The sequence below is a fragment of the Physella acuta genome, unplaced genomic scaffold (genome assembly GCF_028476545.2).
Source record: "Physella acuta isolate Inbredline_101_S28 unplaced genomic scaffold, ASM2847654v3 ptg000877l, whole genome shotgun sequence".
Taxonomy (NCBI): Eukaryota; Metazoa; Mollusca; class Gastropoda; family Physidae; genus Physella; species Physella acuta.
The window spans coordinates 321021-345520 of NW_026732394.1; the positions used below are offsets into that span (position 1 = coordinate 321021).

Here is a 24500-nt window from a genome sequence, read left to right on the forward strand (position 1 = left end):
TATGTCGATGACTATGGGAGTAGCTCTATTTCTTCTTGGTTTAGCCTTTTTGCAATACTCCATAGTTTGTGACCATCTCTATCTACATTGAGGTGTTCTGTTTTTTCATGCCAGCTTTTCCTTAATGCGGTTAGATACTTTTTTCTAAAAACTGCATTTGCTGATTTTAATTTTATGTTATTTTCTACAGTGGGATTTTCTTCAACAGTGTTTCTAGCATCAATTGTCTCTTCATGGAGTTTCTGGAGGTCTGGAGTCCAGTTTGGGATGTAATTTTTTCTTGCTCCCCTTGGAATAGATTTTTTGGCTGCTAACAGAACTACTTTTGAGAAGGCTGTGTATGACTTGTTCACCTGTTTGGTTTTGCAGTTGATTGGTCTAGTTGGAGTCTGTACGGGAAGAGAAGAGCTCCCAATTTGCTTTTTTGTAGTTCCATCTAGGGCGGGGGTAGGCTTCAATTGGCCTGTCTGATGTTTCTATCTGGATCAGGATTGTTCGGTGGTCGCTAGTGGCTAGTTGATCTGCAACTTCTCTTTTGCATTTTTTGGATATACCATTTGTAGCAAAAGCTAGGTATGGGGTAGACGAGGTTAACCAAGACCTTGAGTAAAAAGTTGGTTTGTCATCAGGTTTATTTAGAAGGATGAGCAGTGACCTAGAGTTAGGGTTGGGTTTAGGGCTAGGGTTCTGCTTTTGTAAACATACGCATGCACAGTACCATCAAAAACATCGCCGGAATGGCAAGTCCTAGATTCTCTCTATTGCACATGTGTATCTTTTTCCGGCTAGCATCAGCCTAATTATATATAGCAAATCAGCAAATATTACTCGTAAATAATGCTGTTTAAAGTTAATTTCTGGCCATTATTGATATATTTATATATTTGTTTATTATGTAGCCATTGATTTTGGTTTATTATTCATCTCTAATATTTGACACAAATATAATATCACAATATACTTCTATAAAAGCATTATCAATTAGGCAACTTTTTCGCACATTACTAGGCTCGGCCGATTTTACGCACCTAAAACGATAGATAACCAGGACTAGAATAAATATTAAATAAATTTAAATTTAAATAACTCAGTTTAAGAAAACAAGGTCACATGTCTAAGATGACTAAGAACATAGGATTTGTAACGCATTGATGAAAATAATTCTAAACAGCTTTTCTACGCATTGATGAAAATAATTCTAAACAGCTTTTCAATGGCTTATATTCAATATAAAATTATAAATTTACCTCTGAAATTTCAGAGAGTTCTGTTAACTTCCTGGATATGACAATATCGCTTAACACAACCAACGTTGGGACGACTGTATATTACAAACCAACCGATTCACATTCATATCTGCTTTACTCTTCGTCACACCCCCCGGCCTGCAAAAATTCTATACCATTCTCACAATTATTAAGACTGCGACGTATTTGTCAAGATGATGACGACTTTTGGATCAAGGCCCATGAGCTACTACAGTTCTTCCGACTCCGGTCATACCCGGAGCATATACTCCAGTCAGCACTACACCGCATAACAACTGTTGACCACCAAGCCTCCCTTCAACAATTTCCAAAACAAAAGTCAGATAGAACTAAACTCATCTTACCCTACCATCCTCATTCAGTTTTGGCTAAAAATATCATTATAAAAAATTATTCTATCCTCAAGTCAGACCCCCATTTAGGCCATTTATTTCAACAGAATCCTTTGGTTGTGTATAGAAGGGAACGCAACCTTAGAGACCTTTTAGTTCGCAGCCGCCTGCCACCCACTACCAACACCGGTTTTGGCACCACTCCTTGTCCCCGTAAATGCAATACCTGTCATTTCACCCTTCAGGTTGAATCACTGCAGCTGCCGAAGGGAACCCTCAAAATTAAAAATCACTTCAACTGTGAGTCCCGCAACGTAGTTTACGTCATCCAGTGCAGGCGTTGCAACATCTTTTATATCGGACAAACGGGGAAAAGATTGTCTGACAGGGTTAGCCAACACCTGCGATCAATCAACAATGAAGACGGTCTTCCTGTGGCCAAACACTTCAACAAGAGTGGGCATGACTTAAAAAGGGACTTTTGTGTAACCGCCGTTCGGTTTTGCCACAATTTTAAAAATGGCCTTAGCACTGAAACGCGACTAATACTTAAATTTGGTACACGGGCACCCGATGGCTTGAATAAACAGATATCTTTCACCTAACAACCCCCCCCCCCCTCCCGCATACACCACGCCCCCAACCCCACCCCTATACGGTGTCCAAGCGTCCTTCTCACGCGTCTTTTCTTTTGAATATCATGGCTAGCAGACAAGACGTGTTTTCACTGTCGAGCTAAGTCAAAAAAATGTGTTACTGTTTGTCTTTATTTGTCTAATCTGTAATCACACTGTTGTGTGCTGACGAAGACCTTGGGTCGAAACGTCCATAGTACTTGTAACTGTCTTTAACTTGTGAGGTAACTAATACTATCTGTTTTATTACTAAATATAAAATTATGAACATCGATGGTTCCCAAACAGCTTTAAGTTTTTAAAATGTAGGCCTAACTATAATTTTATAGCTTGCCATATTTTTAAAAAGGTTTTCAAATTATTTTAGTATAATTACTTGATTACATTGATTTTTCAAGACTATTATATGTTAGATTTCATTATGGAACTACTGAAAATTTTAAGCATGTGATCCAGGAAATTGCAATCAAAAATTGGCTAAATGTGAGATGGTAATCAATGGCTAAGAAGGACCATCCTGCTGCAAAAAAAATTACATCCTTTTGGTTGACAGCATAATTACTTCCAAAAGTTTCATGGAGGTCGGATGAATTGTTTGTCAATGCAAAGAAACAAACTAATATACTTTTGTTTATATATGTATATATATGTATATATATATGTGTACATAGAGAAAGAGACTAGCTTACCTGTCTCATGTAGCTACACACTCAAGTCATAAAACATTGTATACAGGTTTCATCAACACTTTCCAATCATAAATGTTTTGAAATGTTACCTTGTTTTCTAAAGAGTTACCTTCAATAAAATAGAGACAGAATACCTCTCTGAACCCGCCTAGGTTTTGGGGAGTCCCTTTGGAGCCAAGGGATATTCAACCAAAAAAGCTCATTGTGTCAACCCTGGTTCGGTTTAGTCATCAAATGTAGAAGGCCAATATGTCCCTGGTGTAGGCTGTTCTTTAAAACAAATATAGGCACCGTAGTGATCATAGGGGAGCCAGGGGTGTATAGTTTGCCTGTTTCAGCTTGAATCATGTGTTGAGGCCAAATTTACACACCCAGTACCTAACTCATAATTCTACCTAAATAATAAGTGTGGTGAAAAAATATTTTCTTACTTTTAGTGCGCTTTCTGTATTCTTGTCAACCTTGAAATGTAGTAAATACTTTAAAATATTTTTTCCCAGATGCTGTAAAGGGTCTCAAAAACAAATATAGAATCATCACCAGCTTTTAAAAAAGAATATTGATGGTGTTATTTAGCTGCTACTCTTTCAATACATACTGTCAGAAAAAAAATGGAAAATCCAGAAGCTATTTTGGGTATGTTTTAGGTTGATATGTTATTTTGTCCTGGCAAATAGTTATAAATCAAAGGGTGCCCTTTCAAAATGACCTGGGACAAATCGGCCCCGTTAATATAACCCTGTCAAATCGACTCCCGACAAACCGACCCCGTCAAAATAGCCCGTCAAAAGGGCCCCAACTTATTGGCTCCCGACAAATGGGCTCCCAACATTTAGGCTCCCAACAAATGGACTCCCGACATATTAACCCCTGACAAATAAGCTCAGGACATATTGGCTCCCGACAAAGCGGCTCCCGACATATTGGCTCCCGACATAAGGACTCAAGACAAATGGGCTCCCGACAAATGGGCTCACGACATATTGGCTACAGACAAATGGGCTCCCGACATATTGGCTCCAGGCAATTGGGCTCCCGACATATTGACTTTTGACAAAATGACTCCCGACATATTGGCTCCAGACCAATGAATGACCATTATTGGCATAAAAGTAACCATTTTTTCCTAACTCCAATACCACTATATATTCTTTTGAATGCCCGAACGAAATTGTTTTTCATGAACCAACATTAATTCACAAACAAATCGAGCCCTTAACAGCTAAATTCCACCAATTCTAAAGTTTTGATAATGTTTAATTTACAACAGAAAAGATCTGTTGCTTAAAAGCGAGCACAGAAGTGTAAATGTATGATATACATGATGTTTACAGCATCTTGTTTTGATAACCTACAAGCATACTGCAGGTAGGAAGGTATAGCGTGGACCCTTCTCCCCACACACTGAGTTGGAACAGCCTATAGACTCAATTATGGATGTCATAGATAGATGACCCTTAAATTAAAACATACTATATTTTATAATAGATAAACTAATATAAAAATAAGGCCTGCCGAACAAGAGATGCATACGTTGTATTCAGTGGCGGAACTAGAAAAAATGGGCCACCCCGCAAAAATATTTTTATCTATATCTATATCCAGTGGCGTAGCGAGGTCGGGTGTCACCCGGTGCGGCACTTAATAGTGTCACCCCCCAGAGCCGCAACGACCCTTCCCGGGGACAAACTTTAAATTTTCGATTTGCACCACCCCCCCCCCCCCCTCAAACCTTCGATTTGCACTCCCCACCTCTTAAAAGGCTATTTAACACTCTAATTCAGGGGTCTCCAAACTACGGCCCGCGAAGTCCTCTCATCCGGCCCGCGGAGATCTTTTTGTCCACGGAAAAAACGTTTGATGGTGATGGCTGAGGAACTTTGCTCAGAAAAATCACGACATACCTGGAAGAAACTGGCCCCCGAACTGAAATTTGATAGTTAATGCGGCCCTCGGACTGAAAAGTTTGGAGACCCCTGCTCTAATTAATCACTCTATTAAGTGGAATTATCATTTTTCTCTATATATTTTGCTATTTTTTGCCTTGGTGTCACCCCCCTAAATGGTGTCACTCGGTGCGGTCAGCACCCCCGCACCCCCCTCGCTATATCTATATATATATATATATATATATATATATATAGATAGGGTTTTGAAAAAATAATTTTTTTTTTTTTTTTTTTTCAATTTAAGCAAATTACATGTCTTGTGTGTAAGTGCAATAGTCTGTTTTTTTTTTTTTTGCAATAGTCTGTTTTGAATATCTAGTTTATTTTATCTCTGCTATCAGATCTCTTGATCTCTAGAATCTAGTCGGTCAAAAGTATATAAAACATGAAAGCTTTGTATAAGTTATGGTGTCTAGTTTTATGTTTATTTTTATGTTTTTTTTTGTATTTATATTATTAATTTTAAATGCATTTCCTTTTTGTACAATGTCATTCTTTAGTAAGTACTTTATAAAAAATAATTATTAAGAGAAGTAATTACTTTTTAATTTGTTTAGTGCAAATCTATTTAAAGGAGCTTATGGGCACCCCTATTTGACTATTTTAAAAAGGGAAATAAGTCATGGAAGTTGTTTGAACGTTTACTTATCTTTCATAAGTTTGATTGTAGGAGAAAGAGGACTCTGCTTTCACAATGGTTTAAAAACAAAGGGAAAAAGAATACAAGAGCGCGGGGTGGTGTCTTTAGAAAAAAGATAATCCAATTGCAGCTATAGTAATCTATAGTAATCTTTTTACATAACAACCATCAAGTTAAAAATGCAAGAAAATTATATTTTTTAACTTTAAATTTTTTTTAATTGTGGTCGGCTGTGGGCCACTAAAGGGCTTGCGCCCCCCCCCCCCCCCGCATTGCAGGGTCTGGCGGCACTGTAGTTCCGCCCCTGGTTGTATTACATAAGAGTGTTGGATACGCTAACTCTAAAGAATGTTGATGAAGGGGTCCCACTGGCAGGTGTCATATTCAATGAGACCGCTTTGTTGGGAGACTTAGTCTCTACAGAAACGGTATTGTCAGTGGTCCTTTTGTCTGGAGCCAAATTGATAGGAGCCTTTTTGTCTTGAGCCAAAATGACGCTAGCCTATTTGTCGGGAGTCGTAATGACGGGGGCCGTTTTGTGGAGAAACTAAATGGCGGGAGCCTATTTGTCGGGAGCCAAAATGACGGGAGCCTATTTGTTGGGAGCCTTATTGACTGGAGCCCTTTTGTCGGGAGCCTATATAACAGGAGCCTATTTGTCGGTAGCCTAAATGACGGGAGCCTATTTGTGGGGAGCACATATGACGGGGTCCATATGTCGCTTGCCCTTTTGACGGGGCCGATTTGACGGGGTCGTTTTGACGGGGCCGTTTTGTTGGGGTCGTTTTGCCGGGGCCATTTTGTCATTGGCCGAATTGACGCAGCACGAATTCAAAGTGGTAAGCATGAAATTAAAAATGATGATGGCAACCATATTAGATTTTTTTACCTTTTTAACATCAAAGTAACTCAAAGATGCTTATTCAAAGCACAAAAACTTCCAGGATTGTAGATAGGGTGTCGCCTGAGATTTTAAACTGTATTATTGTTCAAGATGACTTAAACAATTAAAAACTACATTTATTTACCTTTAATTTGATGCCAATTTTAATTATCAAAATTAATCGGTAGCTTAAAAAAATGATTTGAGAAAAAACGCATTTGTTTTTAAATGGCTATGATGATAAGATTGATATGGCAGATTAGTTTTTAAGGATTGTTGTTGTGGCACGTTTGACCATTCATTGCCGCTCTGCAGAAATGCGTCATTAGCTACTACTGCTAGATTTCTTTTTATCCAAATACATGGCGGGCAAAATGGGCAAGCCTAGTTAGCTGTTGTCTTGATCAAGTTATTTTTTTAATGCCTAGTTTTACCCTGCATGTTTATTTTTAAATTACTGAAATTAGTTTAGTAGGGGGCAATATATAATTTTCTATACTTAAGAGTATTTTTGAGTATGTTTACAACAATATTAAATAAAACAATTTACGTTTTGCTTACATTTCTTATGTTCTGTTCGATATTCTCATCTATTAGACCAAAAAAAAAGTACGAATGGCAAGTTTGCATCAAACACTAATGGTCCATTGTTAAAACTAGATCTGTATTGTTGAATTATACTAAAAAATAATGATTATAAGTAGGCCTATATATTTCTGAAATGACCATAAAACATTGTTAAAAAATGAAATCATGGGATAGTCATTTTCAGCAGCTATCATTACCATGACGATGGTAAAAAGTAGGTCAAGCAACAGGCTAATTGTAGAGACATATTGGTAAGACATCTAATGAATTACTTTTGCACATTTGGAGTTATATTTTTAGTTTAGTGTTTGCTAATTTTGGGCAGAAATAAAAAATGCCTCTCCATAATAAATTAATTTTAATCATTCATTATTCCTGACGCTTTAGAAAAATTAACAAAAATAAAAACTTGATTGAAATAATAACCAAGACTAAGCCTGCCCCTTTTGTCTGCCATGTATTTCAATGCGAAGCTCTACCTGACTACACTTTTTTTACTTTCTCGTATATACGAAGTATAGAGAAAGTATTGTTATCGTGCACAAAAATAACATGAAATTTTGACAGTTTTCACCGTTTTACTCCTCAGTCCTTCGTCACATCCGGAGTATAGAGGACTTATTTTAATCAGGCAAAAATTATAAATACAAATATATAAACGTTTTGGCGTTTTATGCGTTATCGAGTCGTAAAAACTGGACTTTGCAATTCTTTCTGTGTGTCTGTCTGTGTGTAAACACGATAACTTGAGTACTGTTACAGCTAGGTTGATGAAATTTCATATATAAGTATTTTATCAATCGTAGATCCTGATCAACTTTTGAGCGATTTCCGATAACCGGAAGTGGTACTTTTTCTACTTTGAATTTTTCAAAAGCCTATAAGTTGCATACTATTTGAGATAGATGCATGAAATCTAATTCTCTAATGAGATCTAATGAGATCTAATTCTCTACCTTCTATCAAATTTTGAGTAATTTCCGTTGACCGGAAGTACTAATTTACACTATTTCCAATTTCTCAAAAAACGCATGTAAATTTATAAAGTACTAATAATATTCCGCATTTTTATACACATTTTATTAGGCATTCACTTGGTGTGGGACGGAGTGGTCTAGCGGTAGAGAGCTGGACTGCTAACCCGTTAGTCTCGAGTTCGAATCCGAGTTCAAGTCAGTAGACCGTCCCTGAGTCCACCCAACTCTGATGGGTACCTAACTCCTGTTAGGGAAAGTAAAGGCTGCTGGGCATAGTGCTGACCACACTATCTCTTCATATGCCGAGGTCACAGAAACAAGTGAACTCTACTTCACTTGCCCCATAGACCGTCAGGTTTGATAGGGAAACTTTTCACTTGGTGTGCAATTCTTTTTTTTTACGAGATTCTATTCTATTATAAAAAGTTTAAGTAATTAAAAATGGATAACAAATATTGTCTATGTCCTGAGTTGCCATCCCTCGTAATTTTATATTAGAATATTCGAGAAAGTTTAGGGGAGATCACTCCCGGTTTATTGTTGAACAGTCATCTGTGAAAATTAACCAAATTAATAGCTGTTTAATAATAAACCCACTTTTTCAAAAAGCCATTTCTATTCGAACGATTTATTCTGATAAATAAAATTGAAATCTAATTAAAGATAAATATATGTAGTTTTTAATAGTGTAAGTCATCACCCTATGTAGTTGTCTATTATTATAGTTTTTTTTCTTCTGTCAGCTCAGGGTAGTAACGAATGTGTTTTTCTAAAATTTTCATATATTTTACCTGCAGATTATCTCACTGTACAGTTTTTCCTAACATGGCAAATTTTGCAACCCATTTCCCCAACCTTTTTGTTCTTTCCCCGAAGTTTTAGGTTAAGCCAAGGGTCGGCAACCTTTCGAGACTGAAGAGCCAAAAGTTGCAATTTACAAAATTTCCAAGTTTTTAGAGAGCCACACATATTTTTATTTCAATATTATGATATTTTATTAGAAATAAATATAAATATATATATATATATATATATATATATATATATATATATATATATATATATATATATATGCCTATATATAATTTAAAATAAATAACTTTTAAAATGAAATAATATTTATTCATATAAAAACATACACATGATAAGCACAGAACATATTAAGGTATTTTAACCAGCTCTGCTAGAATGATAAAATCAGTAATCAAATTCTTTAACAATTATTATTGAATAATATTTACAATAGTTTGACCTTGCAAGCCTTTAGAAATTTGATTTAAACCTGGCTCATAACTTGTTTTCAGTTTCAAGCACGCCTATAGATTTTTTTATTTGTTAGTTGGCTTCAGTGTTTCTTACACACATTTTTCTTCGAAGGGGGGGGGGCTCTTGAAATTTTCGCAGGGCACGGACTAAAATTTCCGAGGGGGCGAACACTGTTAAAAGTATATATTTTCTATATAAATTCCATTTCGTCCAGGGGGGGTAGACTCTTCAGCGGAGGGAGCAAAGCCCCTCCCAAGAAATGCCTGGAAAAAACACTGGTTGGCTTCTTTACTTTTTATTTTATTCATGCAAGAAAAAGCTTGCTCGCATGAATATAGTGACCCGAAGATCATCAGCACTCCAAATGCTGACTTCTTTACCTCATTGTAGTATCCTGGGAGAATATTTCAAGCGTAACATAATAGTGTCCAGTTGTGGAGCGAAATGTGCAGGTTTTTCTCAACCTCAACATCTCCTAACTTTCTCCTGAGTTCTGTGAACTTACCACTCCACAAATGTTTGGTTTTCAAATCCAGCCATTTCATTTGAAGCGAACCAGAATCTATTTCAAATGGCTCAATGTTGATCTCATTTGTTTTGTGTTAAAAGATTCTACTATGAACGTCAAAGTGTACTTGCATTTTTTTGAATTGCTCAAATAACTCAGGAATCTATCCTTCGTTTTGTTTATTGTAATGCTGAAGTAATTCATGTTAAAAGTAGCATTGGTTTCATTATAATATTTTTTTTCAAATTTATCGATATTAAGTAATGTAGCGCTCTCTTATGTCTTCAACCAAAAAAAAGTATATTTTTTTTCGAAACAATCAACTTTTTCAATCAAGGCATAGGTTGGGTTTTCCTTTCCTTGCAGTTTTACATTTAGCTCTTTTAGTTTCTTTGTGATATCCACCATGTAGTTGAATGTTTCGATTCGGGATGGACAATTAAATAGAAAGTACATTGAAATAGGGAGTAAATAAATATTCTAATAGAATAGCGAGTGTTTATTGTTTATATTTATTATTATATCGTTCATCACCGAATGTTGCAGAACAATATTTTCAAGAGTTTCGAAAATAAAATAATTATTAATATTTGTGCATGGAGCTGAAGAGCCGCATCTTGACATCAAAAGAGCCACATGCGGCTCGCGAGCCACAGGTTGCCGACCCCTGGGTTAAGCCTATTTTACAGTAATAATATATCTTCTAGATATGCAATTATTATCATCCATGCATTGTTGTTTCTTCTACTTCTTTGTTCTTAATAGTCATGTTGGATGGGATTCCCTTCAACACAATTAAGTATTATGTTTCAACCTGTTATGCACAGTATTGGCCATTAACTGCCATTACAGCCTGCTTTTCTTTTCGGATTTACTTCTTTAGCCTCCGCCCATCCAAGAACAAAGTACAAGGCATCAGTTGTTTGGTTTTGGAGTTATCTCTCTTAAATAGGTTGCATCTCTCCTAAATAGGTTGCTGTCCCAAGCTAACTAGTCAAATCTTCCCCAGATGGGTGGGGGTGGGCGGGATGCCTCAAACTCTGGATTTGTTTTAGCATACATGAGCTCTACCCATCACACTGACCCTGCATTGTTGTAGAATTATACAAATATACTGTGTAGCCCAAGAATTTTGCAATTTATGACAATTCAAATTCCCTGTCAACAATCAGCATACTGCAGTATAGAGAAGAACTTCATTATCATAATCCTTACTTTTGCAAAGTGCTCCAAAGAGATTTGTACGATGTGGTCAGATGGCAAAATGTATGATTAGTACGAAAGTCTTGAGTAAGAATCCTCGACTTGAATCCGTAGGACTTACCTAAGTTCACCTTGGTTAGGGAAAGTAAAAGCAGCAGGGCATAGTGTTAACTACACTATCCCTTCATTTAAAGAGGTCATAGAAACAGCTGAACTCTGTTTCATCTGCACCATGAGCCATCATGAACCCTATCCAAAGTGCATGGCTTTCTTTAAAAATGGATATAGGTGCTATTGTGCTCACAGGGGAGTCTGGGACGCTAAATCGCAACCTACTAAGGCGCCAAAGGTTGCTCTACATTTGGTTTCATGAGCGACTATAGTAGCCCATCATATCTATAGTGTTTTGCGCTCTTTATGTGTTCTTTTTATGAAAACTTCCTGAATGTTTGAAAAGCAGTAGGTGCCTGCCTTAAGTATTGAAGATACGTTTTGAGAAATACCCCACAAATATCTTTTACTATGCAATCTATGTGTGAAGAAACTATAAACTTAACCAAACACTTTTTTACTTTTGTAGTTTTTTAAAATGATTTGTTTTAAAAATATAAAATGCTTAGTGTAATAAAGATTTTCTTCTTATCCAGACATTTTATCACTGCGCTCATTTAATAAGCGTTATCATGAAGCTTCTGATATTGGAATAACAGATACACCGATAGGTATTCAATCACTTACAAAGAGTGAAGATCTTGAAACTTTTGCTCGGGACCTAACAATTGACAACTCTATTTCTGCCTGTTTTGAAGATTCTTCACTCAGTTCTTCTGATATTGGTGTAAACTGCAGACAACCTACTCAAGTAAGTTGCTATAATATTAAAAGCATTGGGCACTTAAATCTTTTTAATCCTTATTATCTATGGTTCTAATTTGTGATGTTAGTGATAAAGGATAGATTGATAGATGACAGATAAAACACTTATGGTTAACACAAATGCAGTCATATTTTATTGATCCACCTTATACAGTGACAGTTCAGTCTTGGTTGAGTGTGCTTCTCTGTCTGTTCAATCTGGTTGAGTTTCGAATATTAATTTGACCCACTTCCCATTTCCGATTGAACTGAAATTTGGCACAGCGATAGATCTTGGATGACAACACAGTGCAAGAATATCTTATTTTTAATCTAATGAAAAGCTTTTATTAGATAGTTTAATTAAAAAATTACCTAATTCAATTATAAAAGGGGAGATAACAAGATAAAATGCCACCTATCACTTGATAATTACTTGAAGTTGAAGAGCAAATACTGAAAAAGTGAGAGAAACCCATTTATGATGAAAAATCAGGCATGTTTCACAAATATCTTGTGATAAATGTGTGCATATGAGGGTCTTTATATCACTCAATTCTTTCCACCGCATAAATTAAGAACTTATTTTTCTGGCATTCATCTCCCTTGATGACACTGTATGTGTATGTTTTGAGAACGAGACAGCCATGTTGCCATCTTACTGCACACTCTCATGGTGTTTAGAAATGCAGCATATAGACCATAAGCTTGATCCCTCATTACACAAAAGCATTAGAATTTTATTGAGCCACTTTGCTTCCTGTACAGATAATGACTGATGATTTTTTAACTCACAATAAAGACAGTTCAACATACAACATAATAACCGGGGTCATAATCTAGCTATGTTTCAGCACACAGCTGCCTGGTTGGCCTCTCTGTACATTTTGATACACTACAATGAAGATAGACTTTATATTTATCTGTGAAGTTTGTAAGAAATAACTGAAAGAAATTCATTTTTTTTAAAAATCAGAATGCTGATATGTAAAAAATCTGCTTAATGCTGTAAATTTATATTTTAATCCAGTAAAGAAAGTAATGTATAAAAAAACAGAGATAATTTTTAAAGTAAGTTGGTTACCTTACAAGTATAGCTTTCCCTCATCAGTCAAATCAAAATGAAAGTCCAGATAAATGGGGGAGTACCACCTGTATTCACCTAAAAGCTTGCCATTCCATCCACCTACATTGTTTTATAACTTATTTCTAGCACTTGAGTTCCCATAGTCTAGAAGAGAAGTAACTCTTTCAGATATTATACATTTTTCATAAGTAATACTAGTAAGAACTGTAATATTTAAAAGACATATTTTATGCTTTGTTTTTTTTTTGTTTTTTTTTTTACAGAATCCACTTTTTCATTGAAAGGAAATTTTCCTGCCAAAGTGGAAAACTTTCACTGCTCAGTTATCTATTCTTTTTTTTTTTGCTTAAAGTATAATAGAAAGGGGGAATTTTTAAAAGTAAGGACTATTTATTAATGAAACAGAATTCGTCAAAATGTGAGCTTCTGACCCCTAATGCAGCCGTATACCAAGTCCTAAGATAGCCACATTCGACTTTTATTTCTATATACCTTACTAGGCATACTGCTTTAGCTTTGCTTAGGATTTTCAAAAAAGTACGTAAATTTGAATGATTAATTAATTGGTAACGATTGGCTGTTATGTGGAGTGCTTAAGTTTAAACAGTATTTGCTTGTTAGAGAAACGATGGTAAAATATATGCAAACTTATTCTAGCAAGGTAATTTGAACTACAGAAGCTTCCTTGATAGAATAATTCAAAGATTATATTACATTCACTTTTAAAGTTAATTTCTACAATTTTAGTAGGATACATTCCTGAATTGATAGCGCAATTTTTACTTAAATGAATGATATACTTCATCATTTTCTGTTTTTGTTGAAATTTGTATAAAATGATTGAAAAATAAGTTACCTCTCTTGTATATAGACAGAATGACGAAGTCTTTGTTTACAGTCTTTGTTTACTTTTTTTCACACAAAAATTGCTATGCTTATATAAGAAAATATGACATCTGGACAAATCGAATGGCCCTAATGGCTTTTTCTGACATGCATTACGTTTTTTTTTACCCTCCAGTATTGGCATTTTTTAAAAATATATACGTAACTCATGTAAGAATTTCACTTGCTGTCATTTTTTTAGACCTCATCGAGGGTTTAGAGTCTGACCAATAGTTTATTCCATATGGACTAGTCATCTATAGAGGTGAATGCAAAAAATTAGCAGGATTTACAGAGGTTGAGTAACCTAAAATCTTTGTTGAAATTGCCCAGTTTTTCACATAAATTAAATGATTATATAGGGAAATATGACTGGTCAGTTTTGACCGATTTACAGACTTTTCCAAGATAAGGCGAGTTTTTTCTGACATCCATAGAAGTTTTTCTACAAACTCACAAAGTGTCAAGGGGGGGGTGTGTCATTCAACAAAATAATTAGTTTGATATATATCTCACATAAAGAGAATTTCACTTTTTAGCCTCGCTGTATGAGTAAAGGCTGAATGATAACTTTTTCATATGGCCCATTCATTTATTCAGAACTATGGAAAAAATGAGCCAGATTTACAGAACCAAAGTACTCTAAAATTTGTTCTGCAAATAGTGATCGTCTTTCAACAAATCAACAATGTTAATATAGGGAATTTGGACTGGTCACTTCTAAAGCCCTTCCAAAGTTTTCCCAAAGTTAACGCCTATTTTTAGTGACCCCCATCGGTAATCCTACTATTTCAGGAATTATGATGGGTTTGTATGTCTAGATATTTGTATTTTTTTATCATATAAAAACAGTACTATGTTTATATAAGGAAATATGGCCTCTGGTCATTTAAAACAGTGTTTCTGATTTTTCCTGCGGGTAGCACCGATTTGTTACTGACCCTCTGGGGAGATGTACAACCTCAAGAGTTTTTAAAGGATTCCTACATGGAATTTTTTTTATGATATATAGCTCATTAATACTAATAGTTTCGCTGTCTGTCTATCTATCTATCTGTCTGACAAGAACGCTCTAGAGAAAACACAAGGAAAATAAAAACATGCATAGTAATTCGAAAAACGAAGTATGACGTCGACACATTTAGCACAGAGTAGAAAATAATCTCAAGCCGGATAGTGCACACATTAATATGACGTCATTGATTATCGAATAAACATTCAATACAAAGGCAATTTGGTCTAATCTAAGTGGTTTGCGTGAAGAGTTTCTTTCATACAATTCTTTGGGTAGGGGCGAAGCCCCACCCCCGCGTAAGAACGTCTGAGCCCCCCCCCTCCCCAACTCAAAAGAAATTTCCTCATCGATACTCTATAATAAAATTACCGCATAATTAATGTGTCTAATCTAAAAAGTGGTTTTCTTGCAATTTCTTTAATGCAATTCTTCGCGTAGTGTCTATGCGCGACACCAGTGTTTCTTTCAAACTTTTTCCTCCACGGAGAGGGGTGAGGGTACTTGAAATTTTTGGGGGCGGGGGTAGAATTTTCGGGGAGGGGGCGGACACTGGAAAAAGTATATAATTATATTTCGTTGAATGGGACGGTAGACATGTTTTTTTAGGGGGGGGTGGGGGGGGGTGGTGTGTGTGTGGGGGGGGGTGGTGTGTGTGCGTGGGGGGGTGGTGTGTGTGGGGGGTGGGGGGGGTGGTGTGTGTGGGGGGTGGGGTGGTTTTAGTTTAGACTTTTTCCTCCCCGGTGAGGGGTGGAGGTACTTGAAATTTTCGGTGGCGGGGGTAGAATTTTCGGGGAGGGGGCGGGCACTGGAAAAAGTATATAATTATATTTCGTTGAATGGGACGGTAGACATGTTTTTTTTTGGGGGGGGTGGGTGGTTTTAGTTTAGAGAAAAGAGACAGCACTATCAGCCTAGCGCCCGTTGTATCCTTCCTCAACGGGCCATTTTTCTCGTATAAGGAGAATTTCACTCTCGTTCACTTTTTAGCCCTTGCCGTGTGAGTAGAGGCTGACCACTATTTTATCAATAAGGCTGATTCATTGCTATTGGAAAAATGAGCCAGATGTACAGAGCCAAAAGTACCCTAAAATCTGTTTTGCAAATAGTCACCATATTTCACCAAGTAAACAATGTTTATTTAGGGGAATTCGGGCCGGTCACTTGTAAAGGTCTTCCGGATTTTTCCCAAAGATATTTTTTTTTTGCTACCACCACGGGTTGGTCTACGACCTCAGGACAGATGGTGTTTCTATGTGGGAAATTTTTTTGATATATCGCTCATATTAGGCGCCAGTCAGTCGAGATCAGTTTTGACCCCCTTTTCGTAGACTTAGTAGTCATTATAGAGGTTTATAGACTACAACATGTTCATTTGTTTTTACGTGAATTCATACTTTTATTTTAAAATTTTAATATTAATCTACAGATGTCAAACAAAAATGTCAAAATATCAACATCTATTAAAGAATCTGATATGTTAGTTTTATTAGAAAAAGAACAAGATAATTTTAATACAATTTTTGAAGTCACAATGGACAGTCCAACAAAAAAACAGTTAGTTTCAGAGGAATATGAACTAGAAAAACCAATAAGCAAAAATAATGCTGTTTTACCTAGCAAAATCAGTGATATCTCTTTGCAGAATTTTCATAAATTAAGGGATGAAGTTCAAATAAAACAGCAGTACAAAGACTGTAATAAAATTATGAGTGCAAAAGATACCCATCAAAGTGAAAAAATATCACAAAAAACAAAACAGATTGGTTTAGAGTTGGCTACTGTAAATGGAAAAAAAAATTGTTTATCTGAAAAGAAATCACATCAAAAATATACAAATGAAAACAACGTATCAATTGGATTACACTGTGTTCATGCTCAAGGAGAAACCCAAACAAAGCAAATAGAACCTGCCAGCCATGATAAAATTATTATAATTAATAACTGTCACAATAGCAATGAAGCTATTCAAAAACTTAAAGCTTTTGCTAAATTACCTGGTAATTTACAACTTCCAGAAAAAGGCAAATCCATCAAAAAAAAAAAGTTAGATATCTGTGATGACTTTGATTTTGATGACTTGTCCTTAAATCCACATCAATACCAAGATAAATCACCAGCACAATTAAAATCTAAGTCATTAGAAAGTAACCAGAGCATATCTAATTCAATGAAAGATCAGCTAAAAATAGTTGAGGTAGTTTCTTTTCAGAAAAATTCAACCACCTTGGACACTGTAGATATTTATGGACCTATCTCTAAATTAAATGATGAGCAAAAGTTTGTAAACTCTGAGATTCACATGTGCTGTGCTGAAGAATCAAATGCTCATGGGTCTAACAATGCAGTAGGATCCTACGCAAAGCAACCTTGCAAACCAGATCATAAAATCTCACAGTTTGAAAGTGAGCATTACAAATTGCATTCTTGTCAAATAAATAAAAAATTATTTACTAAAGGTGCTGGACCCAGAAAACCATTAAGACAGATTGAAGACTATTCATTAAAAGCTTCTGATGAAAATACTATGAAAAATCAACCAGTTTCTTGTTCTGAAAAAATTAAATTAAAGACTGAATGTGATAATCCTTCAGATTCCATTTCTCCATTTGTGGAAACATTTATGTTAGAAATGATCAATCGAGAGCTGATTCATCAAGTATTTGGAAAACAGTTTTTAATCGAAAGGTCAGTAGTTATACATAATAACTAACACACCAGTTCAAATTTTGACATGAACCTATATAATCTTTATGGCTATTATACCTATGACATCCCATGTATTTTTAGCTAATAAGCTACCTTTAAATTTCTTCATAAATTCCATGGGTTAGCAGAGAATGTTAGTTTAACCCAACAGTCATGACTCATAAATCTGTCTCCAAGCCAGGGTCCATAAACCCTTGAAAAGGAAATTGCTGGTTACACAGTGCATGGCCTAAGACATTAATGCCCCACCCATTAGAATAAATATGATACCAATATACTTATATATATATAATTTTTATATAATATAATTTATCTAATTGACTTCTAATTATATGTGAATAGGGCTGCAACTGCAAGGTCTAAAAAAAACTATAAATTTAAAGAATACACACAAATATCTTTAGATTTAGGCTAATATTTCATTTTATTCCTGCAGGTGTAACAGTATGCTGTCTGAAGTTATTACAAACCTTTCTATGAGTCAAATACTAGATAGCTTGAATGCAGCATGTGAACATATAAAGTTATTAGAAAATGACAAAACACAGACACCTCTTAGGTAATATTAGAAACTTTGCTTTTAACAGAAGTGGTATTACAATTTATGAACGTCTTATAAATTAGTCAATCTCCCATTCGATTTCTTTCTTTGATACATAATCAATTTGAATTTTTTAAATTATAAGTTTTAAAATGATTTGTATAAGACTATTTTGTCTGCAAATATCTAAATTAATTTTTATTATCACAATATTTAGGGATGCAACAGAGATTCTGAAAAACCTGCAACGGTCTACTTTAAACTTAACTGAATTCAAATTTTCTATTCAAGTGATTCAAGACAAAATGGCTTTGGAATTAATGGAAACCTGTTTTGATGATTCTATTGAAATTTTGACCCTTTCGAGGTAATTATTGATACTTGATGTTAATAGCTTGTACCTTATAATTATTGTTATTACATCATTCAGCTCTTGTATAAATTACATGTTTTTTAATAAAGCATGCACATTTTTGAAACTGAAGTTAAGTACCACAACTAATTCATAATAGGGTATAGCCTGGGATTTTAAACTAGGTAGTTTTCAAAGGCTTAAATAACTAAAAATATAATTGTTCCCCCTTATTTAATAGTTCAGTCATCAACTTTCATTGGTGTGCTTAAAAAGGAATTTTTTATTAAATAGCTACAATACAAAACTTACCTATGAAATGCCATACTTGCCTCTGACATTATATTATATTATTATATAAATATCAATGCAGAGCAGAACTTGCAAAATAAAACTAATTTAACTTTTAAATGTATGTTGAAATGACCACTAATGCAAACCAGGCTTAGTTAATTTTGACAGACATTAACATTGGTGAATGTCGAAGCCACACCCTAGTTTATAACACATCTTCATTTTATTTATGCTGTCCTATTTCAAACACTAGTGGACTTAAAAACAAAATAGATTCTCAATACGTTGTTACACTATAAAAGCAATAAAAAACAATGTTAGTTTACTTTTCTTTACAAGATATTCAAGCAGGTGCTTTTAAAGGATGATCATGTTACAAAATATTGAAACTTAAAATATCTGAGATGCCAGATTCTGTTTTTTTTATAATGGGCCGTAATGCTTAAATCTTGATATCTATACAATTTGGCATTATACTATACAATTTGTAGGAGTAAATGTGCTTACCAAAGTCATAATATGCAAGTTGTATTGCTAGTAATATGCATTTTAATTATTTAATTTTAATTAAACCCGTTTGTTTTAATCTTAATTTTTTTTCTTTAGGGCACTTTTTCATGAAGCTTTATCTATTGCCAAAGTTCACCCACAAGATTTAAATAAGAAAATTAAAGACCTAGTAGTTAATAACCTTAAAAGAACATTGGCTGAAGTCAGCTGTTTTTCATCTCCTGCAATAAACTATGTTACTAAAAAAAGAGAATGTATGGAAGTGCCAAGTCATACTTCATTAATACAAGAGGTTAAGCAAATTATAAACAGTGCAAATTCAGATAATAGTTCTAACTTCCAGTCTAATGGACAAGGTTTGAAGACCTTATATACTACTGAAGACACTCCTAGTCTTGAATTACCTTTGCTCAGTCATACAGATAGGGATCATTTAAATATTCTAAATCCAGATGAAAAATACCCACAAGAAAAAAAAGGAAACATATTTAAAAAAAAAAGTACTAAAAATACTTTGTTGCCTAATGAAATGCCTGGCCTAGACAAGAAGATTAAAGATTTTGAAAATGAGTTGGAAAACTTTGAGAACAATCCAAGTCAAAGACAAGTACAAATAAAACAAAACATCCAGCATCACAATGGCAGTAATACATCACTAAACCAGTGCAATTATATAAACAATAATGATCATGATAATCTTTTATTGACCTCACAAGCCAGAAACTATGAGAGCTGTAGAGAGAGTAACAGTCAAAGAAATGTATGTGATAAAAATCGCTTTTCTAGCAATTGCAAATCTGAAAAAAAACGTCAAAAGTATTTTGAATCATGCAGAAGAGGCAGAAGGAAGCACAGAAAGTTTTGGAATGAATCATGGTACAAAAGACAGAAACACAACTACACATCTAAACTTTCAAGTACATTTTCCTCCACTCAGTCTACAGCACTAAGCGAAAAACCAAATTTTTATCTTCAAAAAATCAGTTATAAATCTAAAAATGCATCATTCTCTAACTCTTTATCAAAAAAACAAAAGAAATTTTATTGTGATAATTATGAAAGTGATGATGAAGATGAATGTTTTGTTGGAGTGAGAGTGAATGTAGAAAATGAAGATCTAACGGATGAAGGACTAAGAATTCATAGGTAATTATTTTTATATAATTTTGTTACTTTCAACTGAAATTAACTACTGTGTAGTGATTTTATTGTTAAAATTTATTGATAGGAACAAAGTTATATAATTATTCAACTTAAGTTTCAATGCTGTTGGCTACTGGTTAATGAGACATACGAATATAGTATATATATATATATATATATATATATATATATATATATGTATGTATGTATGTATGTATATATATACACACACAGGATTTCACTTCTCTAGGCATATTCACTGTCTCCCAAGATAAAAATGGAGCTAACTATACATATTTGTGTTTGTGGGTTTTCTCAGAATTTAATATTGCTCTCACATATTTGATTTACCAAATGTCAGCTGAACAAACACCTTCCCTCCTACCAAACCAAAATGTTTTTAACTAGATTTTAATCTTGGTTAAATAAACGTTTAGAATACTTCTTATCATGTGAAGATTACATCTATTTATTACAAAGGTTACAGCGCCATCTACAATCTGTACAAAAACTTAGACAAAACAATGAGGAAATTATAGAAACTATTATAACAGGAACTGGAGAAAAGCTTGTACCTCATGACCAGTGTACAGAATCTAAGGATTGTCTGTTTATCAGTGATCCTTGTCGAACATCAAGGTAACCATAATATTTAGCAATTTAATTTGCTACAATTTCTTGAATATAAACACTTTATCCTTATCATTAAAGAAAAATAATTAGCATAACTATAGAACAAGCATTGACTAAAAATCAAAGGTTTATTTTTCCAAATGGTTTTTGGCAAATTAACCATTGGTAATTGGTGTTCTTTACATATTCTGTAGCAGACCAAATAACTTATAACTAATTTCATTTATTGTTTCACAGAAGCACTAATGCCCTAGCAGAAATAGTTTTTGGGTCAGAAGGTCACTGTTCACAAAAACCACTTAGCAGAAGTGAGGTACAGCAGAGGAGAAAAAAAACAAGACATTTTCTGAATACAGCCATTTGTGAAGTAACCCCTAAAGTAAAATGTAATTGAAATTTTTTTTACATGATTTGTTCTTATTTCTTTGTGGACAGTGGGGAGCAAAGAGCTACAGCCAGACTTGGTATTTGGCAGCTCTCTAATGCTTGCCTAGCCATATTATCGTCATCCCTTCTCAGGGTATGCCAAATCCATCCCCATTTTTGGGCTTTAATGATTTAATGTCTATTGGTTGTTGATTTTCTTTAAATATATATTAATAATACACTACTATTTAAATTACTTTAAAGAAAAGCGTGAGATATTATCTATTGTATACTTTAATTAGTATTTAAAAAGAAACCCACGCTTAATAGCTAATTAAATAGAATATTATATATTCAAAGAAAATTATTTTTTTTCTCCTTTTTTGTGCATTATTACATAAATATTTATTTTCTACTTTTTAGTGCATTATTACATAAAACATTATTAATTGAAAAGTTTTTATGTATTTTTTTTCAGCACTTACAAATTTTTAATGAAGTTGCATGGCTAAAAACTATTGCGCACCTAATGAACATAATAACGCGCTTATAATAGCAGAATAGTTGGATACAGAGTTTCTTCCAGGCATCTCTTCAAGCCCCCCCCCCCCCCCCACCCGAAATTTCCCCCTCCCCCCCCCCCCCCCCGAACGAAATGAAATTTATATAATTTATATAGAAAATATATACTTTTAACAGTGTCCGCCCCCCGAAGAAAGTTTACCGCCCCCCCGAAGATTTCAAGTGCCCCCCCCAGAGAAAAAAGTCTGGAAGAAACACTGGTTGGATAATACTACCTACTAATTTCAGACTATTTAAAATAAATTCATAAAGATGTGTAGTTAACACCAAATATTTAAAATTCTAGAGCCAAGTTAAGATAGTAAAGGCTGTTATGGGCAGATAATAAAGTTTTAAAAGATTTGAAACAAGGGGGAGGTAACAAGATTAAGAACTAGTGATCGCTTTATCAACTGCTTATGGTGTTTTAAAGAAAATTTTAGTTGTGTTGATTGCATAAATTATGAATCACTAAAAAAAGAAAATAAAACAAATATAAAAAACTTTTAATAGCAAGGTTTTAAATGAGCTAAAAAATAAGAAAATTAAACTAATATGCTTTCTTTCTCTATGATCATTAAAATATGTAACATATCTCATGAGCGACCAAAGCTTTTTTGAAAGAAAGCAAATTAAATTTTTTTTTAGTGCATTTAAAAGCTTGCTATTAGCACGGGTTTTTTTCTTTTTTTTTTTTTATTAAATGCTAAAAAGTATATCTATGTGTTTATATTTTTTAAGGTAATGTTGAAAAATGTAATGGTCAGAGGCATGTGTTCAACATGAAGCTGAATGAACAAGCAGGCTTTGGAATTCCATGGGATCAACTAAATTTTACTGTAAGTTGGAAACTTTTGAATGTCCTTTTGAGTAACAAATGATACGGTAAGTTTTCTAAAAATAACATTTGTAAGTCATTTGCTAATACATTTTTAATAATAGCTCATTTTTAAGAAATAACCCAATTTAGTGTTGAACCTCGCTGGGAAGGGACAGTCTGATGTCAACTAGGTGGGCAAATAATAAACAAACCTAATTTTTCTTACTGAATATATAATATTTATAAATGAAAAATGTGTAAAGGGTTCTAGCACATATGAATCAGGTATTTGTATTGTTGTAGGTCAGAATAATAGTTGCTTTGGAGGTAAGATGATGTGGTCAGACATGTAACTGCATGACATCTAACAAGAAAATCTTGAGTTTGAATCCTGAGCTCAAAGATGTAAGTTGTCCTTGAGTCCACTCAGCTCTGACTCAAATTTGGGAAAGTAAAGGCAGCTGACCACACCACCTCTTCAAATAAATTGTCACAGAAACAAGTAAGCTCTACTTCAACAACACCAATTTTGAAAGGGGTACTTTTATAGCACCTTTGAACTTGAAACTGAGGTGAATTCTATTCTTCTGCAACATAGACTGCCAGAGTCAAATAGGCACTTATTGGGTTGTGGAAATTTGTTACTTTATTTTTAGGTCAAACAAACAACCTTAAAATCATCAACTCCAGCAGCCACCTTAATTTCATTACACAATTCACATCTTTTCATTTAATTTATTTCAGGAATCTGATGAAACTGATGTCTCTGAAAAAATCTAACTCTTGTACAGGACTTAAACTTAAAGCATTGGTATTGTTACTTAAAATGTATTACACAAATGGTTGCTAAATTAAATATTGAAAAATTAATTTCTCAGTGTTAATTTTTAATTAGTTCCAAAAAGTTGCCTTCATCTAATGTAGCTTCTCCTAAACCTTGGGATTCACAATGACCCCTAAAAGCCAATGCATGTTTTCTTAAATAGAGAACTGCATAATATTTTCAAGTATTATTCTGTTCTTTTCTATTTCCTTCTTTGCTGTTAAAATGGCACATAAGTGATAAACAATCAAAATTTCTTAAGAAAAAGTTCTTTCTCTGCGATCGTGTGTTTTTCAGTTTCAGTGTTTCTCAATTTTGTCTGGACCTTTGGCAAATTTCCTACAACCCAATTTTGGATCACCCCAAGTGTCTGATCTGTTTTTAAAAAGCCAACAAACAAACAAACCATACGAGCTTACCCGCGGCGTATTACACGCCGCTATTTAGTTTAATTTTCTACTTTTCAGTAATGGACACCAGCGAGTTGGCGAGATTCCTTCCATAATGTTGTTGACATGGAATAAAAACGTGCTTTTTAGATTTACACTGTAAAAAAAAATAAAAACTTGAGCCTAAAATTAATTTAGAAATTTTATATTTTTAGAATAAATGCTATAAAAGTTGCCAATCCAGGGAACTTGAAAATAATTTGTTGAGTTTAAGGCTACATTTCTATTTATTTTCATCAAGCCTAAGTTATAACCGGATGTTTCACTTTCGTAAGACAAATATTGATTGGCTGTACAGTAACTTAGTGATCGATAACTATTTGTTTACAAAACTTTGCAGATCAAGTTTTTAAATAACAATGCAAATTTAAAACCCCATGACCTAGTTTTCTATTTTTAGCTTACTATGCGTACAATAAAATTTATGGCGGCCTATCCAATAGCAGGATGCCATTGTTTATGTCGCCATTACATGTGAAAACCAAATTGTTTTTGCTTTTTTTTTAAAATTTTTATTTAGTT

At 34.1% G+C, this 24500-nt stretch overlaps 1 protein-coding gene across 9 annotated transcripts in view; it reads left to right on the forward strand.

The window, feature by feature from the left end:
• The window catches only part of LOC131952573 (uncharacterized), a 28690-nt gene extending 5114 nt beyond the window's left edge, over nt 1–23576 (forward strand). For 2 of the 9 annotated variants that reach the window (XM_059315305.1, XM_059315308.1), the window contains exons 2-11: nt 3425–3560; nt 11586–11800; nt 16207–17465; nt 17923–18045; nt 18245–18394; nt 19280–20329; nt 20807–20965; nt 21197–21345; nt 22628–22725; nt 23451–23576. In XM_059315305.1, coding sequence (XP_059171288.1) covers nt 3536–3560; nt 11586–11800; nt 16207–17465; nt 17923–18045; nt 18245–18394; nt 19280–20329; nt 20807–20965; nt 21197–21345; nt 22628–22725; nt 23451–23486 — 3264 coding nt within the window. In that variant the 5' untranslated portion in view covers nt 3425–3535 and the 3' untranslated portion in view covers nt 23487–23576. Of the gene's footprint in view, nt 1–2495; nt 2541–2680; nt 2817–3027; nt 3336–3424; nt 3561–11585; nt 11801–16206; nt 17466–17922; nt 18046–18244; nt 18395–19279; nt 20330–20806; nt 20966–21196; nt 21349–22627; nt 22726–23450 lie in introns of those variants that run through there. The other 7 variants (XM_059315311.1, XM_059315307.1, XM_059315309.1 and 4 more) reach the window with 7 other exon arrangements.
• The last annotated feature ends 924 nt before the right edge of the window (nt 23577–24500 follow it).